This window comes from Varroa destructor, unplaced genomic scaffold (genome assembly GCF_002443255.2).
Source record: "Varroa destructor unplaced genomic scaffold, Vdes_3.0 BEIS01000002.1, whole genome shotgun sequence".
In the NCBI taxonomy this organism is placed as follows: Eukaryota; Metazoa; Arthropoda; class Arachnida; order Mesostigmata; family Varroidae; genus Varroa; species Varroa destructor.
This window is the reverse complement of record NW_019211455.1, coordinates 55875706-55893706: the sequence shown is the minus strand read 5'-3', so window position 1 is coordinate 55893706 and position 18001 is coordinate 55875706. Positions and strand designations below refer to the sequence as shown.

Sequence of the window (18001 nt, the reverse complement as noted above, 5' to 3'; positions counted from 1 at the left end):
CAATCGCTTGTGCTAATTCCAGCAACGGTAGCGATCGCGAGGGTGCGATAGAATCAAAATCAACACGAGAAAATCGAGACGGCATGAAATCTCGTTTTACCGAACGACCATCTTCATTTCGTCGGTCACGTCACCATCGACGGCGGCGGCTGCATTTCGTTAAATTGACGCCCCGAGGCACGAAAGTTGTGCCGCACCATTTAATCAATAGAGGGGAGGAGGGGAATGGAGGAGGGAGGAGGGGGAAGGAGTAAACTGGCGGAAAAGCCATCCTTATTGTGGGTAGATATTACGCAATATTAGAACGGACACAAATTGTGAAGGAACCACATGAACGAGCGCAGTGTCCGGCTAAAGAAGGAGCTCAGCTGAAGCAAATAGATAGAACAGGAAGTGTGCACGAATAAGGGAAAAGCGATTTCAACTTTTGTTTATTTTATAGTTACCTTCAAGTTTGGTTAATGTATTGCAATGGCTGTTCTCTAAGGCTGCGGGCCGTTATATATAGGCCACAATGTTACAAGTCATCTATGCCGATCGGAACTGTGATCAATGTTTGGCTATTATGAATGTTAGCTGTCCTTATTACTACGTTGTTTACCTTGGGTCCTTGATTTAATAGTAAAAATTATACAGATAATATGATACCACAGACACATGCAGTATCATTCTACTTAGTAAGAACTTTGCGCCCTCAGAAAGAGCAAAATGTTTGTTACCAATTTAACAATCTCATACAGACATCAAACCTCCCGTAAAACGGGGAGCCTGGGCAAAGCTTTCGGACAGATAAAAGCATGTGTAGTTATAGTAGTATATATGGCCACTCATGTGTTCTATTATTCAGCAGGGCAGTAAGTATTGCATACAAAAAAATGGAAAAATCGGCTAAGCGTCCCATAGCATTTAAGTGTTCGCAGTCTTCTCATATAGAGGATTCACACGCTGGGGCAATCGTAAAAGATTTCTTCAGTTAACTTCAAAACTGCGAGGTACATTAATTTCATCTGAAAGAATAGAGAAAAAGAGAAATGTAAGAAAAAATAGATTTTTGCCGAAGAAAGCCTCGCTATAGATACCTAATCGACATACAAAAGCATATGTTACGTGAAAGCTTTCCTAACTAACGCCTAATAGGAATATTTGGTTCTATAAATTGCGTTCGGGACTGCTGAAAATACCGAAAAGATTACTGAAACTTTATTAAGAAATGGCATGCGATATGTGGAACTGGCAAACAAGAATAAATTTGAAGCTTCTCACTGACAAAGCTACAGCCAAATTTGTGGAGAAGTACTTACCTCGGTGAATAAAACGTTCGAATACGTTGAACGTACGTTAAGTTAAAGCACTTGAAAGGGCACAGGAAGTTGCAGCAATAATTTGCTTGCTTTTTCAATATTGCCTGTACTGTCCTCCCAACCTTGCGTCTATTCTAAGGTAATCTTTTACGAACTTGCTTTGTTGCAATTTCCTCGCTAATTTAAGGCGCTGAATACTTTTTCTTTCAGCTTACAAACACTGTGAGATTTATAAGCACACGCTAAGGTTTTACGAAAACTATACAAATATATATATTAGGGTATTATACGTATGCCTATGCGACCATTTCAATGTCGGCTAATAGGAGATATCAGTGAACTAATTAAATAACTTGACTGAAGGATACTTAATAAGTTATGTATGAACAATGCTACAGCCCACGGTTAGCTATTTAAAATCACCCTTTGGCTCGAGTTATACAGAAAGTCAAGAATGTTTCGTAGAATATCTCGGCGTTCAGAGTACCTAAACATGTATTACTACCTAGAGAATTGACGGTAATTTTTTTCGTCTTAGTCTGAATGATTTGTTTTGATAAATCCAGTTGGTGATATAGTTTTGTCAAATGCATTATGACTAACAATGTTCGTGTGAGCTCTGCACCTTCATTCTAAATTCAAATTGGAAAACCAATTTCTATAAATCATTTGATCCGGACAATTTCGAAAAAGCAGAAAACATTTATCTTATCTCTACCTTTTCGTTGCATCCTAGTTCAATCTGCGTCTAATTTTAAGGCTGTTATTAGTCGGCCTTATTAATATACATTAACAAGATGTAAACATCGTGGATAAGCACAAAATCCTGTTGCATCATTGCGTGTATATTGTCAAACTATAGCGATTTGATAGCCTCGACGATCCCAGAGGTGGTGAAATGGTAATGCCTTTGCCTACCAGGCCCAAGAGTCCGGGTTTTATGCAAACGGAGTTAGTTGCTTCAGGCAATGCTTAACAGCAGTACCAAGCGTGAGGTTCAGAAGGTTCATTTTTAACTATTAACCATCGGTAAAAACAAGGCAGCAGAAGAATACAAACGAAAAATGTCGAACTATTATTTGTTAGGAACTTGGAAAAATCAAAGAACAAAAAACCGCTAGTCCTATTCTAGGTGAGCTAGTCCTTTTAGCCGGTTCTAAGCAGAGAACAGTTAATAGTTGAGGGCTACGTTTTCCTACTCTGGGATGTATCACCAGTTACATAAGAGATAGGATTAATCTTAGATCTAGGAAGGCCAGTAGGGAACTCTCGCATCGGCAAGCTATAGAAAGATAAGAGCTAATAATGATTCAAAGGGCTATGAAGCAAAGATGCTGAGAACGTGACGAAGCCGTCGGAAATGATGATCGAAGAATGCTTTAGGTAGCTGAGATATTGCTTAAACAGCATAATTTTGAAAGATTCGAGAAAAAGAGCTATTACCTTTACATAAGGTCGTTTTACAAACAAAGAAGAAAAAGAAAAAAAAAACAGATGAGAAATCGTGCATTGTTAGTACGGCGGAAAAGCTGTCGCAAGGAGCCGATGAATTTCAATCTGAATAGTGAACAAACAACAAGAAGCCACTTCCGAACGATTGTTTATTACCGACAGATGGGTTCCCGAACAGCTCCGAGTAGAGCACGCTCACAAAATAGATAGCCTTTCACATATTCTATAAAGTTTCATGTGGTATCAACGGCTCTATTTTCTGTTACCTCGCTCATTTCAGGTATTCGGCAGATGTTGTTCTAGCACTATAGCGCCTTCTGTTAAGCTACATCACCTTCGATGTTGCCGTTCGCAAAAGATATGTTTCCGAGCACAGCTGAACCTTTTTGACGTCTCGCGAGACTCAGCTGCTTCCTAACCTGAGTGACTGAGCCTTGTCATCTGGCAAATATAGATTTTCTAATTTTTCCCTTGCCAGAGCGACTTTGATTGTGTAGAAAATCTGGTACGAAATCGATCATAGTGTCAACCCAGTTTAGACCTGAATTCGGCTTGTTGGCCGTAAGCTATTCTATTGAGAAATTTTCTGTTCAAACAGCTTAACATCGAACTTGCAATTGTAAAAGCTGTTGCTACATAAAATATTATTATATTTACATTGCGTATATTTGAAAAGCCCTTTTCTTTCTGCTTAGCTCAGCATTCGTACAATACTTTATGTACCATTGTTGCAGTTACTATTTTCTTTACTGTTACTTCCCTTACCCCCGAGCATAGATCGTGCACCCCATGAAATACTACCTCTATCTCTAACAGCAGCCCCTTTTCATTTTCACGTTCTGCGCCTGCCTAGAAGGCCATTTTTGCTTCTCAGTGTGACACTTATATCGCAACAGGCAGTCGCTGCTGTCTCCAATGGTAAGCATGTTCGCTGGTAGATATACCTACGTTACGGTCACTAAAACATATTAATTTTTTTCGTTCCGAGCGAACTTCTACCCGAAATACGAAAGAACGCTTCTCGGCCGTTATCGACTAGCATTGCTGACGGTGGCGGCACATCAGTCGTCCGTTTTCAGTTTCTTTTGCGAATCTCTAGAGCTGCATTTTTGTTCGCCCGCTGACAGGGATCGCGTGTGCCTGCTGCGTTCGAGTAAGCTCAAGCAGCCGAGGAAAATTACGATACTCCTTCGACTGATGCCGACATGTTACCTGCGTTGTAGAATTCGAACACCGTAATGGCAGCCGTGGTCGTGCAAATCGGAGATCGGGACGATTTCGATCTGCTCTGTTCCAGCTACTGAAACAATAAGATGGCAGACATCACCAGCAGAAATGGCGTCCTTCTTATTTGTTTCATTTACACTAGATGAGAATGAGCAAATGTAAGCGAGATTCACAAATTCGATAGGCTCTTTGTCCTATCAATAACAGAAAAATCTAAGATTATACCTTGTGACGTTCCTGATTATTTATTATGAAGTCACTTCACATTATACGGGGAAGTAAATGAGGGATAAGCTCTGATTCATGGAGAGACATTTTCAATATATTGTGTTGATACAAAAACGATAATGCTATTTTTTATGAAAATACATTCAATAGTGATATTAAGAATAACATAACTTTTCGATTTTTTTACATTACACATACCTACCTGTTCGAGATAAAATATGCTAAACCTGTGCCCCCTTGCCCGGCGACGGATAAGGGATGATCCAGATCACAAGCCCGCATGCGTATATATCCAGTGAATATATATATCCGCTGACATCTTCTCTATCCGGTCACAGCTGTTACCTTGTAGGGAACGCACGATGACAGTATGTTTACTTTTCACACACACACACACACACACACACACACACACACACACACACACACACACACACACATATATATTCATTCATACGCCAGGATGGTTGACAGCTTTTCGTTCGGACCGCCAGGTTCTCACCGCACTCCAGAAATCCAAAACCCGGGCGCGATATTGTCACGATGGCTGTTTCTATTGCTTATATCAACTGTGGGATGTAACTGTTCGCCCTTTGATGTTGTATTGGGGGCACTTTCACTCTTCAAACGTTATTTACTGTTTTTCTGAGGAACGAGTAAACGAAAAAGCGAGTCGATCGCCGCTGTGTCGGGTTCAAACGCGCTGAAGAAAAGGAAAGAGAAAGCGCTGGCCGGGCAGCGGAAATCGTTTGTTGGTAGCTTGAATAGACATTGATCATGAAGTAGCAAGAAATTTTCACGTACGCTTTCCACTGTGCGATGAGTCTGCCAGAGATGGCGTGCGTCGCCGCTGGTAGTAGTAGTAGTAATAACAACACGTATGGTAAAAAAAAAAAAAAAAAAAAGTCCCAGTTCTCTTCAGCGACTTCGTTGCATAAATGAGCACCGATGGACGACTAAAAAGACCAACTCATGCTTGCAAGCGAACTGTAATAAAAATACTGCAGCTACCGCATTTGCTGTCGTAATGCGAGTTGTGGTCGTATTTTTTTTTGCTTTGGCGCTGCTTGACAAAAAACTGACCAATATAATACTAGAAAATGCATATGTTCATGCTTTATACATCTATTATCCAGTCAGAAATAACTATTCTGAAGGAGAAGCCTTCATTACTCTACGTGATCCCCTGACAGTGTTTCGGGCCTAAGGGAACGTTCGGGGGGTATTCAGTCATAAAGTCTATAACTCCCATTATTTTCCAAATTTTGACCCACCGAGTATTACACACCCGCTGTTGTAGCGGGTCTTCAGTGTTTCTTACCTTACCTTACCGATACTTTAGTACAGGCATGTATCTTGCACACTATTGGCGAAAACGCTAGTGAAGACTGAGGCGGCAAAAACTAGCATTGTCATTGAAAGTACCCATCAACCAAGTCCTAGTTTAAAATATGCACGCAGACGTACATACAGGTCCCGATAAATCCATGAACACAGAGATACAACTTTAAAAGGAAAAGGCGTCCAAGGAGAGAAGAGCAGCGACAGTAGCAAGAGACAAGAAGGACTAATTGTTGCTGTTATACTAGACGAAAAGCAAAGTGGAGGAGGAGGAGGAGGAGGAGGAGGAGGAGGAGTCTCGATGGCGGAACAACACTGTCGAAGAAAAATGGCAATGAAGAAGCGGTAAAGCAAATAGCAAAAAAGGAATAACCTCGTCAAAAGTCGTCCTGTCTACTAGAGCCGTTTGACGTCCCCAGAGTAACTGAGAGTTCTGTTCATTTGTTCAGCTGCTGGGGCCACCGTTGTTGGAACAGCAGCGTCGATGATTTCGTCATCAAAGAAAGATTCATCCAAGCAATCAAACAACGAACTATTCCCGCTTCTGCGACTTCGTTAGCAACTATCCCCAAGCTACTTCAACAGCAGCAAAGCGGACGCTGGCAAACTAAGTGCTTCCCTCTGCGGCTGACTTTTCCCTCCTGCAGATACTTCTGCTTCTGCCTCAGCCATTACTACTCTTTTAGTTGCCGACGCCGGTGCGCTGAAGTCGATTGCTGATTTTGGTTGGCTGGCTGGCTGGCTGGCTGGCTGCCTGCTTGAAGTGGCAGCACTAGCACTGCTGGTGGCAGAAGGATGGCGCCGAGCTCGGAGTTGTGATGTAGGTCACTTGGGGAATCCGCCGTTGCTATGACTTCTGCCGATACGCGGCTGTCACCACAGTCACGGCAGCGGTAACAAATGCCGCTGGCGGGTAAGCAGATGTTACGCAGCCGGTGCACCGGCTACAATCAGACAAGCACATGGATTGGAAAACACATACACAGATGTCTCTAATAAAAGCAATGTAGCGACAGGTTAAAATACAAACAGGCATAGAGATTGTCAAAATAACGATGCAGACATGAAGCTCACCTCTGCTTTTTTCGTTTCAGTTGATGTGAGTCGCCCTGTTCTAGCTATCAGCCCCGGCGCGAAACGTTAATAAGTTTCAAACAATATCTCCTAGAAAACCCAGGAACAGTTAAGCGCAATGCCATGCTCGCTTGCCTGTTTAACGACCTGCCCATCAGGTTTGTCTACATAGTTGGGGCACCTCTGGGTAGGTTAGCGCCTGTTCTTCGCCAAAAGGTGTTTAATACGTTCTCTTGTTTGCTATAGGGAGGCAGACAGACAAATATTTTTGCCACGAGCTGAATGTGTGACGTTTCCTTATGTACGTGAGGTTGAATTAGTTACTGTATTCCGATGTGCGTGATGCCTGAGTGTACATACGTCATGTATCGGTGAATGGCGGTCCAAAACGGTCCGAGTGTGTGTGTGTATGTGTGTGTGTGTGTGTGTGTGTGTGTGTGTGTGTCTGTGTGTTGCTTCCGTCCGAGGGAAACGGAAAAAGAAACACTTCCGACGACGACGAAGTCGTCGTCATTGTTGGCGGCGGTGACTTGGCTTACGGCTGCCTCGGTTCCAGCATCAACGGCTTCAGCTCTATTGAGTAAGTGTAGCTGCAGAACGACTCACTCACTAACCCAGCCGTTTTGCCGCAGATGAAGCGCTCGCGCACACAATCATGACACACAGCGGCACGGCCAGCTCGACCGAGATCTGACAGCGTGTCTCTACTACAATCCAACCGGTGGCCAGCGATTCAGTCTCGGTCCCAGAACGGGGTTTCCTTTTTGTCGGGTTCAGACCCGGCCAGATCCAGGCGATCGTGTTGCCTACTAAAAGCAGCAGATCAACCCGCAAGATCCTTCCGTTGCAAGTGGTTACCACAACCACCGCTGCTGCTGTTGCTGTTGCTGCCGGGAAGAAGTTCCCTTCACCGAGCCGTCATGCCCATCGCCACCAACAGCGGGAACACCAATAGCGACGTCATGGAGCAGCTGCTACGACTGTGGTCCGCTGCGGCGGATGCTTGACGCTGCTGCAGCCGATGGAACTAGTGGTCGTTTGAGAGAACAGCGCAGTAGCAGGAAGAAACGGCAACATCAGCGGCGGTAGCAATGGCAGCTGCTGCTGAGAGTGTAACCGGCTGCACTGTTTCACTGATTGACTGCGACTCGAGCCCTATCCGTCGCAACAGAAAGTGAAGAAAGTGAGCCCGTTCCAGCGACCACTCGGCTTCTGACCGCGGAGCCCGGCGGATGTCCGTCAGACACGTCCCACAAGTTCCTGTTTGCCACTGTGCTATCGTGTACTGCCGCGGTTGCTATAGCTACTATGAGTAGTATTATACTAGTGCTGGTATACCGCATCATAAACTTCGTACTGCATTGCGCTGGTTTGCATAGGATACTATAAAGGATACGTAGAAAGGAAAACGGTGCCCTGTTGTTGTGTCCTACGTCGTGGTCAGCATCGCTAGACTCTATTGAGGAGCGCGCAATAGGACATAGATCAACTACCGCTACAGGTCCAGTAGTTGTAGGCACTCGCATATTGTACGATCACAGACGACTGCGAGTGTGGAGTTTCAGGCTTAAAGTCGCGTATCACAGTTATTGGAACTCTTTTAGCTGGGCACCTAGCCGCGCTGGATGGTGACGAGTATGGAGCGTGTCAGATCGCCAACTATTACATCAGCAGTTAGCGTTAATTTTCAGCTGGGTAGCCGTGAATTAGTTGTTCCGGCCATCTGACAGTAAATTGCAACCCACACCTGATTTACCTTTATACAGATTGCATAGATTTCTTAGAATCGTAATTGCTAAATTCAGTTACCTGTGTGTTGAAAGTGCGGAAGTTAGGACGGTTACAATAAGGACAACGAATCGTGAACACAACATACAATCGCTGCTGTTTCGAGTGAAGCTGATTGAAGTGTCTGTTCCGTCCCTGTGAATGTGCTTGTGCGTGAACGGTGCTATTTCCCTACGTAAAACTGACCTACTTCGAATGGTGAACGAGAAGATTTGAATTGTGCCTCGTTTCTGCTACGACTTCTACCACGACAATGACCACAACTGCGACGACAAAGTGAATGCCAACGCTTGTCAATGAGATCGACTAATGAAATGAACTGAATAGGTTGACTTAAGGAAACCGTGACTGGATATTAATGTGCGCGCTCTCACCATCTGGATAATCAATAGTGTGAAATCTGTCTCTCGTTACCACAGAGAACAACTCAAGAAGCGTTTTTACTTTTTCGTTAATCGTCGCACTTCGCTTGACCAGCAGCGACACCTTTGTTTTAATCTGGGTTTTTGTTCATTATTATCTTCTACAGTCTGAGCAGGCGCAGGGTGCCTTACACTCATTAAAGGTAACAACAATTTCACTAGTGATCGTTTATGTTCAGATACATACGGTATCGTACGAAGGAGAAGTCACGCGGGGTGAACAACGCTATTTACGTCTGCATTTCTCCAGCACCAACAGTCACCAGTCGGTGACCCTTTCAGTGACAGTAGCGAGTCCTGCCTCATCTGTTACGTCGCCTGTCTTGTGTGAGTCTACTACAACAACGCGCGGTACCGCCTCATTGCTCTTTCTCCCCACACTTCAGCTCCCTTAATTGCCCACACTTCGGTCTAGCAGCCGACGCGCAGCAGAAGTCGCCCCGCAGCCAACTAGCACCCTCTGACGGACTGAAGTCTTTCAGCTAAAAACAGCCGACGCAGGACTCAGTAAAATGTCGTCTGCTCCTTTGCCACAACCGCACAGCGGGCACCCGCACGCTCATGCTATCGGGGCGAGTGGTCTGGCCGCCCTTCTAGCGGCGGACCGTGTGGTGAGTCACTTTGGGCATCTAGCGCAGTTGCCCCTACCCTTGACGGGCCTGCCAACCCTGAAGAGTGGCGAGGCGCTGAACAGATTGGCGGCCGGTCCCCACAGCGCTCACGGCGCACACGACGGCGGCTCACATCTCGACTCTATCTGGCTGCAGTTCGCAAAGAAGGCGGCCGAGCACAATCATGAGCTGAACGCCCAACGTTACCGTGACCACCAGCTGCAACAGCGTGAACACCTGGATAAACAGCTTGAACAGCTCGAACAGCAACTTGAGAACAACACTAACAACAACAGCAACAGCTTCGAGAGGGCCCGGGACTTTTCGACCTCTAGCCCCCTTCCGCTGTCGCTTGTTCAGCCGACGAAGGGCAAACGCGATTTGCACTTATCAAACAACAACAATAACAACAGTGGTAACAACAGCAGTGCCACAGTTAAATCTTCATCCGCGTCGACATCAGCACTGAGCACTTCGTCATCCGGAGGTAGCTGTGGCGGGGCCTCCTCAGCTAGTGCCCCTGGTGCAAGCACGACGACAGCAAGTTCATTGTCACCATCAGCAGCCTTACCTTCGGTGACCACGCCGCTGTCGCTGTCGACGTCCACAAACTCAAACTGCTCAACAGCACCCAGTACAGCCGTGCAGACCAGTGTACATTCACCACCGACCAGCAACATGGGCAAGGCCCAGAATGCTGGCGGTGCAGACGGAACCCCGAAACGCCGAGGTCGCGGCAAAGAACGCCAATGGACTTTAATCTGTTACTATGACAACGATGCTGAAGCCAAGGGATTTGTGGCTGCCGAACGTACCTGGGTGATGCAGAAGAAAACGCAGGTTCAAGAAGGAACCAAAGTGTACTACGAGTGCTCGAAATACCGCTCCGCCCGCTGTCCAGCAGCTGTGTCTCTACTATACCATGCGAATAGTGACAAAGTGTCTGTGTTTCGAGCGTCTGGTGACCACAATCATGCCCCGGTAGAGAAGGGGGTTCGGTCGAAAACGGCGCCTGTTGAACGCTTGGATTGCTGCCAGAGCGTCGGTAGTGCTGTGGGTGCGGGAGTTAATAGTGGAGCTGTCGTGCACTCTGGGGATCAACAACATAACAGGGAAAATGCGATGCCGGTATTAACGCCACACCATGCGCCGACCGAGGAATATAGAGGAGGTGAGGCGGCTCCCACACTTCTACGTCCTGTCGCTACTTATCCGAAGCAACCTCAACTTCCTCAAGAGCCAATTCATCCGCTTAAGCGTTTTAAGATGCAACATGCGTCGGGACAGTTTGACTACCTGATCAGTAAATTTCCTGGCCCGGATGCATCTGACGATCAGATCAACAGTCATGGGACACATCCGGGCCTCACTCACGGACATCAACATACGGGGCATTTCCAGCATGCGTTCAAGACGGCCGTAAGTCGATCCGACTACACTGAACTCTCTGAGACCCAGATCTCCGACTCGTCACTCCACATTAAAGAGGAGCCCGGATTAGCATCGCCAGGCATCGAGTCTTCAACCTCGTACGATTCAACGGGCAGTGAACTGTGCCGAGGCGGTTCACCGAGATGTTTTATTCCACAGTGCCCCACGAATCGGTTGCCCCGACCTGAAACATCGTCCAGCCAGAAAGCACCCACGTTGGCTAACCTGCTGGGCCATACGCCAGCGCCACCATGTAAACTTCCTGAATTGGTCGGCTTCCCCGATGACGTTCTCCTTCGTATGGTCTGGTGTATGAACGTCAATCTGAGCAATCCGGACGGCACCCTCAAGATGGCATCGAACGGGGACTTCCTCTGCGAGGCGCACTTCACTAGCGAACGCTTCGACTCAAAAGGAAAACTACGCAAGGACGCTGTACCGACATTGTTCGGCGAACAGGCACGCATCCGCGAAGTGTGCAGTGTCCTGCCCGCCGACCACCCTGATCAGATGGATTGTAAGGTAGGAATCGTTCAACAGATCCAGCAACAGCCCCAACAGCCACAGCTGGCCATCGACTACAATAATAATAGTAGTAATAACACTTGTCCAGTGCAAAATCAGACCCAGCTTCCACACAGTCAACCACAACAGCAGCACCAGCAGCAACACCAACAGCAGCATCAGCTGCAACACACAAGTAACAGCGTCAACAACCCAAACACAAACAACTGCTCAAGCAGTAATAGCAGCAATTGCTTCGACTACTTCGAGCCGACGCTTATCAAGGTTCGAGACTCGGATTTCGATACGATTAAGGTCGAGGACTTCGAGTACATGCTATTGGACTAAGAGTAACCATGATTCTTATAGTACTGATAAAATATAAGTATCGAGACTCCAGTGTAGAGCATAATAATTTGTTGTGTAATAAGAATGGCAATAATCAGCAGGTTATTTTACCTACCTGCAATGCGCGTACGGTGTTGATCGGGGAACTCGGCTTAATGCCGAATCTCGAATCGGCCATTGTTGTTAACTTGTTGACCTTGAGATACCTCCTAGAGATCGTAAATTCGTTTTAATCATTCTGGTTTTAATCATCGTTTGTACCTGCGATAACATGTTAGGCATTCGACCAGTCGGCCAGAGGGAGTCTTTTTGTTCAGACGGTCGAGGTCAATTAATAGTATCTGTGGTTTCATATGGAACATCGTCCAAAGGATGGGATAACGGTGGTGGAACGCCGATTTCTACAATCATAACTCGATGCTGAGCATACGTCTAACGTACTGATAGCCAGTCATTGCGCAAAATATTATAAATTCCCCAGAAATTGTTCATTTTATTAAAATAAGTATATAAAAACGTCTCTTTTCAAATACCCGACCGAGAAATCTGCCTACCACCGTTGCCCTTTGCCCCACCAACTCAAATTGTTTTTACCTAAGTGTTAACATTCTTCACCATATTACAATTTTACATGTATGTGTGTATATATATATATATATATATATATATATACATATATACGCACTGCGTGTATGATTGAAGAAATATTTTTATATGTCTGCTTGAGTCGGTGATAATACAAATTAAGAAATGTTCTCGCCTGCGATCGGTTCCAATCGATATACGAAATGTCTCGGTTGTGCGTTCATGAAGTGTCGTGCAATGCAGGACCTGTGCCTACAACCCTCAGTTACATTGAGTTCAGTGTCGCGTTGGATTATTCTGGTGCCGTATCATTGGACTACTATGGAGCATATGTGTGTTACGCTGCTTGGATATTGGGACGTAGGCTTTTTTTGAAAACAACTGAAAGATCCAGTGAGCGCGGCAGTAGCGGCAGCTGTGGTTTTATTTATTTTATTAAGCAAACGCCCTATTGTTGTTCTTTCAGGTTTTTTTCTAATAATAGTAAATAAATTAACAAAAAATCTACTTGAAACAGAAACACACATACACTGATATCGCAGAATGGTTCCGCATCGCAACTCGTTGTAAAGTTGGTTTACTCATACTTTTATCTCGTCTGCCGCTACTAAATGCTGTGACTCTGCCCAATATGTATAGCACAGCTGTAGCTCAGATCACCCATTTCAATAAGGCTCATGGAAGGCACGTTCACATTGCGCATACGATGCTAACGTACCACGGAATCAATTCCGGCATGCTTTATCATGGCTGTAGTGCTAGCAGTACGTGTAACTACTCCTCAGCGCACGTAGTAATAGGATAAGCTAAATAGAAAAATGCAATGTGACGCCTCGAGTCTAGGAAATGTCCAATGAAGTAGAAAGTAGAAACTGAGGTTGTGTAATTTCGACTGCGATATACATTTCATAACAATAATGATGAATAATTTTTCATTCAACCTGATCTTGCGTGCTGCATAGCGCGATGGCCTTTCTACAACCTTTTCCAGCCAAACTGCAATCAGCTGGGAAGCGTCTTTGCTCAGCAAAGCTCTCGTGAAGGCTTATTTTTACCCTAAACGACACTGTAGATCAGTCCTATTACGACTTGACGTCTCATGGCTAATCAAGCGCACCTTCAGGAGCAGATACCGTGTTGCGTCCGGTTAATTTTTCCGTTTGGTCCTTTCTTTACCACGGCCGCCACCTTCTCGACGAATCTTGTCGCTCAGTCTCTTCGCTACGTCATAAGAATGGTTACCACCTCTCCAGGCGCCCCCCAGCAACGCAAAAGTCTGCAGCGAAGCCGCAACTATTACTCTTAGCTGGCGTCGGGGCCAGCAAAAGCCTCGTCGTTGCTAACTTCGTCGGTCGTTGTTTCGTTCTTGCTGCTGCTGTTGTTGTTGTTGTTGTTGTTGTTGTTGTTGTTGTTGTTGTTGTTGACGGTGTTGACAGCGGCAGCCGGAGCGATAGACGCCGTCGTTGTTGTTTGGTTCGTTTCTAGCGAAGGGCTGTAGCGCGAACTGCTGCGTGACGAACGCCTCAAGCCGGGCGCCTTTTGCCCCGCACCACGAGGCCGCTCATCTTAGTGCAAGGTCACCACCTGTATGTAGCATGGCATGGCGTGTCGATGATGGCGGTAGCCATGGCTGTGGTGGTCGTAGTTGTAGTACCCGCGGTGATGACGGCAGCGGTTTCGCCGCTGGTGCTGCCTCTGCTGATGGCGATGATGATATTGGAGGCAAAGCTGCTGATGCTGTTCGTGGCAGTGTTGGGCTGCGAGTTGTGCTTGGCTGGCTGTGTCAACGCTCGTCGTATGGCTGTAGCGTCGGCCATAGCAGGTGCTAATGCTTGACTATGCGCCGCCTGCGTGTCGACCCCCAGCCAGCCAGAGCGACTGCGTCGCTGCGCACAACGGCTGTGATATTCAGTTGTAGGATACAATAAACACGACTCTCGTTGTTTTTCCCCCTCGAGGTCTCCGGGCCCAGCTTACAACAACGTCAACAGTATCGCCATCATCAATCACGGCCTTCCTCCGCTACATCAGACACGAGCAATTCACAATTGAATCTTACATCAAGAATAGATAACTTCATATGTACACATCATTATTCCAGTGTTTTGTCCTGCCTCACCATCACAACAACAAAACTACGTTCAGACACACACACACACACACAAAAAGCAGGACAATCACGATGAATGCATGTTAACGTAAGCAATAACTGTAACACATATAGTAAATAGGCAGCACCGCCGGTTTGAGGAACCGAACCAATCGAATCGATCAATACTTAATACACAGGCATGGATAAGGTATAGCACCCTAACGACAGTAACAACAAAAAATCATCACAACAACAAAAGCAAGCTGTAAGAAGTACGAGACAAAGGAAACGTAGGAAAAAAAAAGTAAGGAAATCGATGGTGACAATGACGGGCGTACGAGTCGTGTTGCCACTGCACAACGAGTAATGAAACACCAACGATCGTAATATCCCATCTCAATCTAGTGGCTGCTAATCTATTTTATATATATATATATAGGTGTGTGCGTCTGTGTGTGGATATTTTTATGATTGTTATTATTATTCTGTTCATGAATGCTGCCTAGGTTAAATTGACCGCTCGATATATTTTTCTAAATACCTGCATTTTGTACATACGACTATATATATATATATATATATATATATGATAAAAATCTTTTATATATATATATACACACACACATCTGAACAAAGGATGTCGATGAGACCAGTAAAAACGGGAAAAAAAAAAAAAAAAAAGAAAAGCCAGCGACTGCGAAATCCAAATGCGTGAAGTAAGAAATGAAGAACATTTATGCGATTGAAACAGCAGCGGCTGCAAACGTTCCGTCGAAATGATCTAGTTAATTTGCGCTGGCGCGGCGAGCTCTCCTTGGCAATATCCTCTCCTTTAGTTTCGTACTTTTGTTACCGTCAAACTATTTCATTGATGTGATGAATGCCTTCGTGGATGAAGTGGTACAATGAAGTAACACATTGTTGTATCGTCTAAGAGCTCATGACGTTACTGGTATTATTGGCGCATTAATACTGCAATAACTGCCTTTCGATATTTAAGTCTTAAACGAACGTGTACATATAGCGCAGTGTTTTGTCTTTCATCGTCTCTGTGCAATCAGCTTCATCCAAGTTCCTCATAGCAACATCTGAGTTCAGGCCTTAACGCTTATTTCGTCTTGTCTTCCCGTGAGTGAATCTACAATTATTCTGCACTATAACATTATCACATCAATGGAATAGCTCCGCTCCAGCATCGCCAGTTGGCGGTCCAACTAAATGTTCGTCATTGCGGGGTCCTGGTTCCGTTGCGGCGTACGTCATTCGTCGAGCGTTTCCACTGTCTTCATTACCACCCCACAATTCAGTACGATGACTCTTTGCAACTATATGAGGTTCTTGAAAGCAGCTGTGAGCAAATGTGCCTGTCTGTTCGTCTAAGACATGGAGGTACTCTTCTATGTTCACTCGTATTTGCTGTCACAGTATAATGCGTTTAGGTGTGTATGTGTTTTTTGTTATTGTTGATCGTTTTCGTGAGCGTTGTCTTTTTCATATCGATTTAGCTGCTTTCTTGTTCGCTCTATTTACAAACGCACGCAACAGAGCCGAGACCTCCATTCAGTGCCAATCGCTGAAACAACAGCGATGCGATTACTGGCAAACCGCAGACCAACCCCCTCCCCTCCCCTCCTCCCCTCCTCGCCTCCCCAACCGGCATATCCAAACACAATTCGATTGTACTAATCATTTTTATATACAACAATCAACAACTTTAGACCATAGACTACTTACTATAAGTTTGTACATGCAACATATACACATATGGACCGATATAGACAACTCGGAGGTGTAGACATATACGAACTGTGTCGCCTAATAGCCCCAATCAGACGTCCGCCAGTTCACTTCTCGAATGCAGAAATGGATACGATGGCTGGATATAGCCAATGCTGTTGCTTTTGCTGTTGTAGTGGGACCCCAGTAAAAATATTGAGCCCCCTACTCTTAGCGATAGCACTTCAACGACTCGTGCTACGACCATCGATTCCAGTACTGGCACAACTAACGCTAGCTAACCGTTGATATTGTTCGGTTCAATACTATGCCCCAAACCACCCACCCATTATATGCCTGGTCCAACTTAGCTGGTGTGTGATCGTTGCTGCCGTGGCAGTAGCGTAACGCGGATAACGAACCGACCACGTCTGCTGTTGTTAGAATATTATGAATAAGGCAAGAAGAACACGCGGACAACTAAGACGAGAACCGGCACCAGCAGCAGCAGCTTCTATGCGCCGTCATTACTACTACTACTACTGCTGCTGCTGCTGCCGCCGCCGCCGCCGCCGCCGCCGCCGCCGCTGCTGCTGCTGCCGCTAACCCTGATGATAAAATAAAGTCCTCGACTGTGTTTTTACGTATTCCGCGTTGTTGTCCTTGTGCTGTGCTGCCCTATGGTGGTGTTTTGTCTGTCTGTCTGTCTGTCTGTCTGTCTGTCTGCCGGTCCGTGTGTTCAATGTAGTATATATAAATATATGCGTGTGTGTCTGTGTGTGTGTGTGTGTGTTTGGTAGTGCCCTTCTGTGCGCGAATCTGTGCTGAGCAGAAGCTTCAAGCAACGACTTTGACGATGATGATATTCGACAACAGTGCACGTTATGCGTGTTACCGATCCGTACACATACACACATATATATAGTAGTAGTAGTAGTAGTAGTAGTAGTAGTAGTAGTAGTAGTAGTAGTAGTAGTAGTAGTAGTAGTAGTAGTAGTAGTAGTAGTAGTAGTAGTAGTAGTAGTAGTAGTAGTAGTAGTAGTAGTAGTAGTAGTAGTAGTAGTAGTAGTAGTAGTAGTAGTAGTAGTAGTAGTAGTAGTAGTAGTAGTAGTAGTAGTAGTAGTAGTAGTAGTAGTAGTAGTAGTAGTAGTAGTAGTAGTAGTAGTAGTAGTAGTAGTAGTAGTAGTAGTAGTAGTAGTAGTAGTAGTAGTAGTAGTAGTAGTAGTAGTAGTAGTAGTAGTAGTAGTAGTAGTAGTAGTAGTAGTAGTAGTAGTAGTAGTAGTAGTAGTAGTAGTAGTAGTAGTAGTAGTAGTAGTAGTAGTAGTAGTAGTAGTAGTAGTAGTAGTAGTAGTAGTAGTAGTAGTAGTAGTAGTAGTAGTAGTAGTAGTAGTAGTAGTAGTAGTAGTAGTAGTAGTAGTAGTAGTAGTAGTAGTAGTAGTAGTAGTAGTAGTAGTAGTAGTAGTAGTAGTAGTAGTAGTAGTAGTAGTAGTAGTAGTAGTAGTAGTAGTAGTAGTAGTAGTAGTAGTAGTAGTAGTAGTAGTAGTAGTAGTAGTAGTAGTAGTAGTAGTAGTAGTAGTAGTAGTAGTAGTAGTAGTAGTAGTAGTAGTAGTAGTAGTAGTAGTAGTAGTAGTAGTAGTAGTAGTAGTAGTAGTAGTAGTAGTAGTAGTAGTAGTAGTAGTAGTAGTAGTAGTAGTAGTAGTAGTAGTAGTAGTAGTAGTAGTAGTAGTAGTAGTAGTAGTAGTAGTAGTAGTAGTAGTAGTAGTAGTAGTAGTAGTAGTAGTAGTAGTAGTAGTAGTAGTAGTAGTAGTAGTAGTAGTAGTAGTAGTAGTAGTAGTAGTAGTAGTAGTAGTAGTAGTAGTAGTAGTAGTAGTAGTAGTAGTA

The 18001-nt window shown here is 45.0% G+C and overlaps 2 protein-coding genes across 7 annotated transcripts in view; one reads left to right on the top strand and one right to left on the bottom strand.

Moving 5' to 3' along the window:
• Positions 1-404: 404 nt before the first annotated feature.
• The window catches only part of LOC111245714 (uncharacterized), a 62539-nt gene continuing 44942 nt past the window's right edge, over positions 405-18001 (bottom strand). Inside the window, exons 2-4 of one of the 4 annotated variants that reach the window (XR_015320807.1) lie at positions 11843-11936; positions 4411-4553; positions 1026-4053 (exon numbers count right to left, since the gene is read on the bottom strand). Coding sequence is in view for 2 of the 4 variants with exons in the window: in XM_086979839.1 (XP_086835965.1) it covers positions 3931-4050; positions 11843-11936 (214 nt within the window). In the remaining 2 variants the exon portion in view is untranslated. The other 3 variants (XR_015320806.1, XM_086979841.1, XM_086979839.1) reach the window with 3 other exon arrangements.
• LOC111245707 (uncharacterized) overlaps positions 6931-18001 on the top strand; it is a 26569-nt gene continuing 15498 nt past the window's right edge. For 2 of the 3 annotated variants that reach the window (XM_022794383.2, XM_086979787.1), the window contains exon 1: positions 6932-11397. In XM_022794383.2, the coding sequence (XP_022650118.1) occupies positions 9346-11397 (2052 nt within the window). In that variant the 5' untranslated portion in view covers positions 6932-9345. Of the gene's footprint in view, positions 11398-18001 lie in introns of all 3 variants that reach the window. The other variant, XM_022794384.2, reaches the window with a different exon arrangement.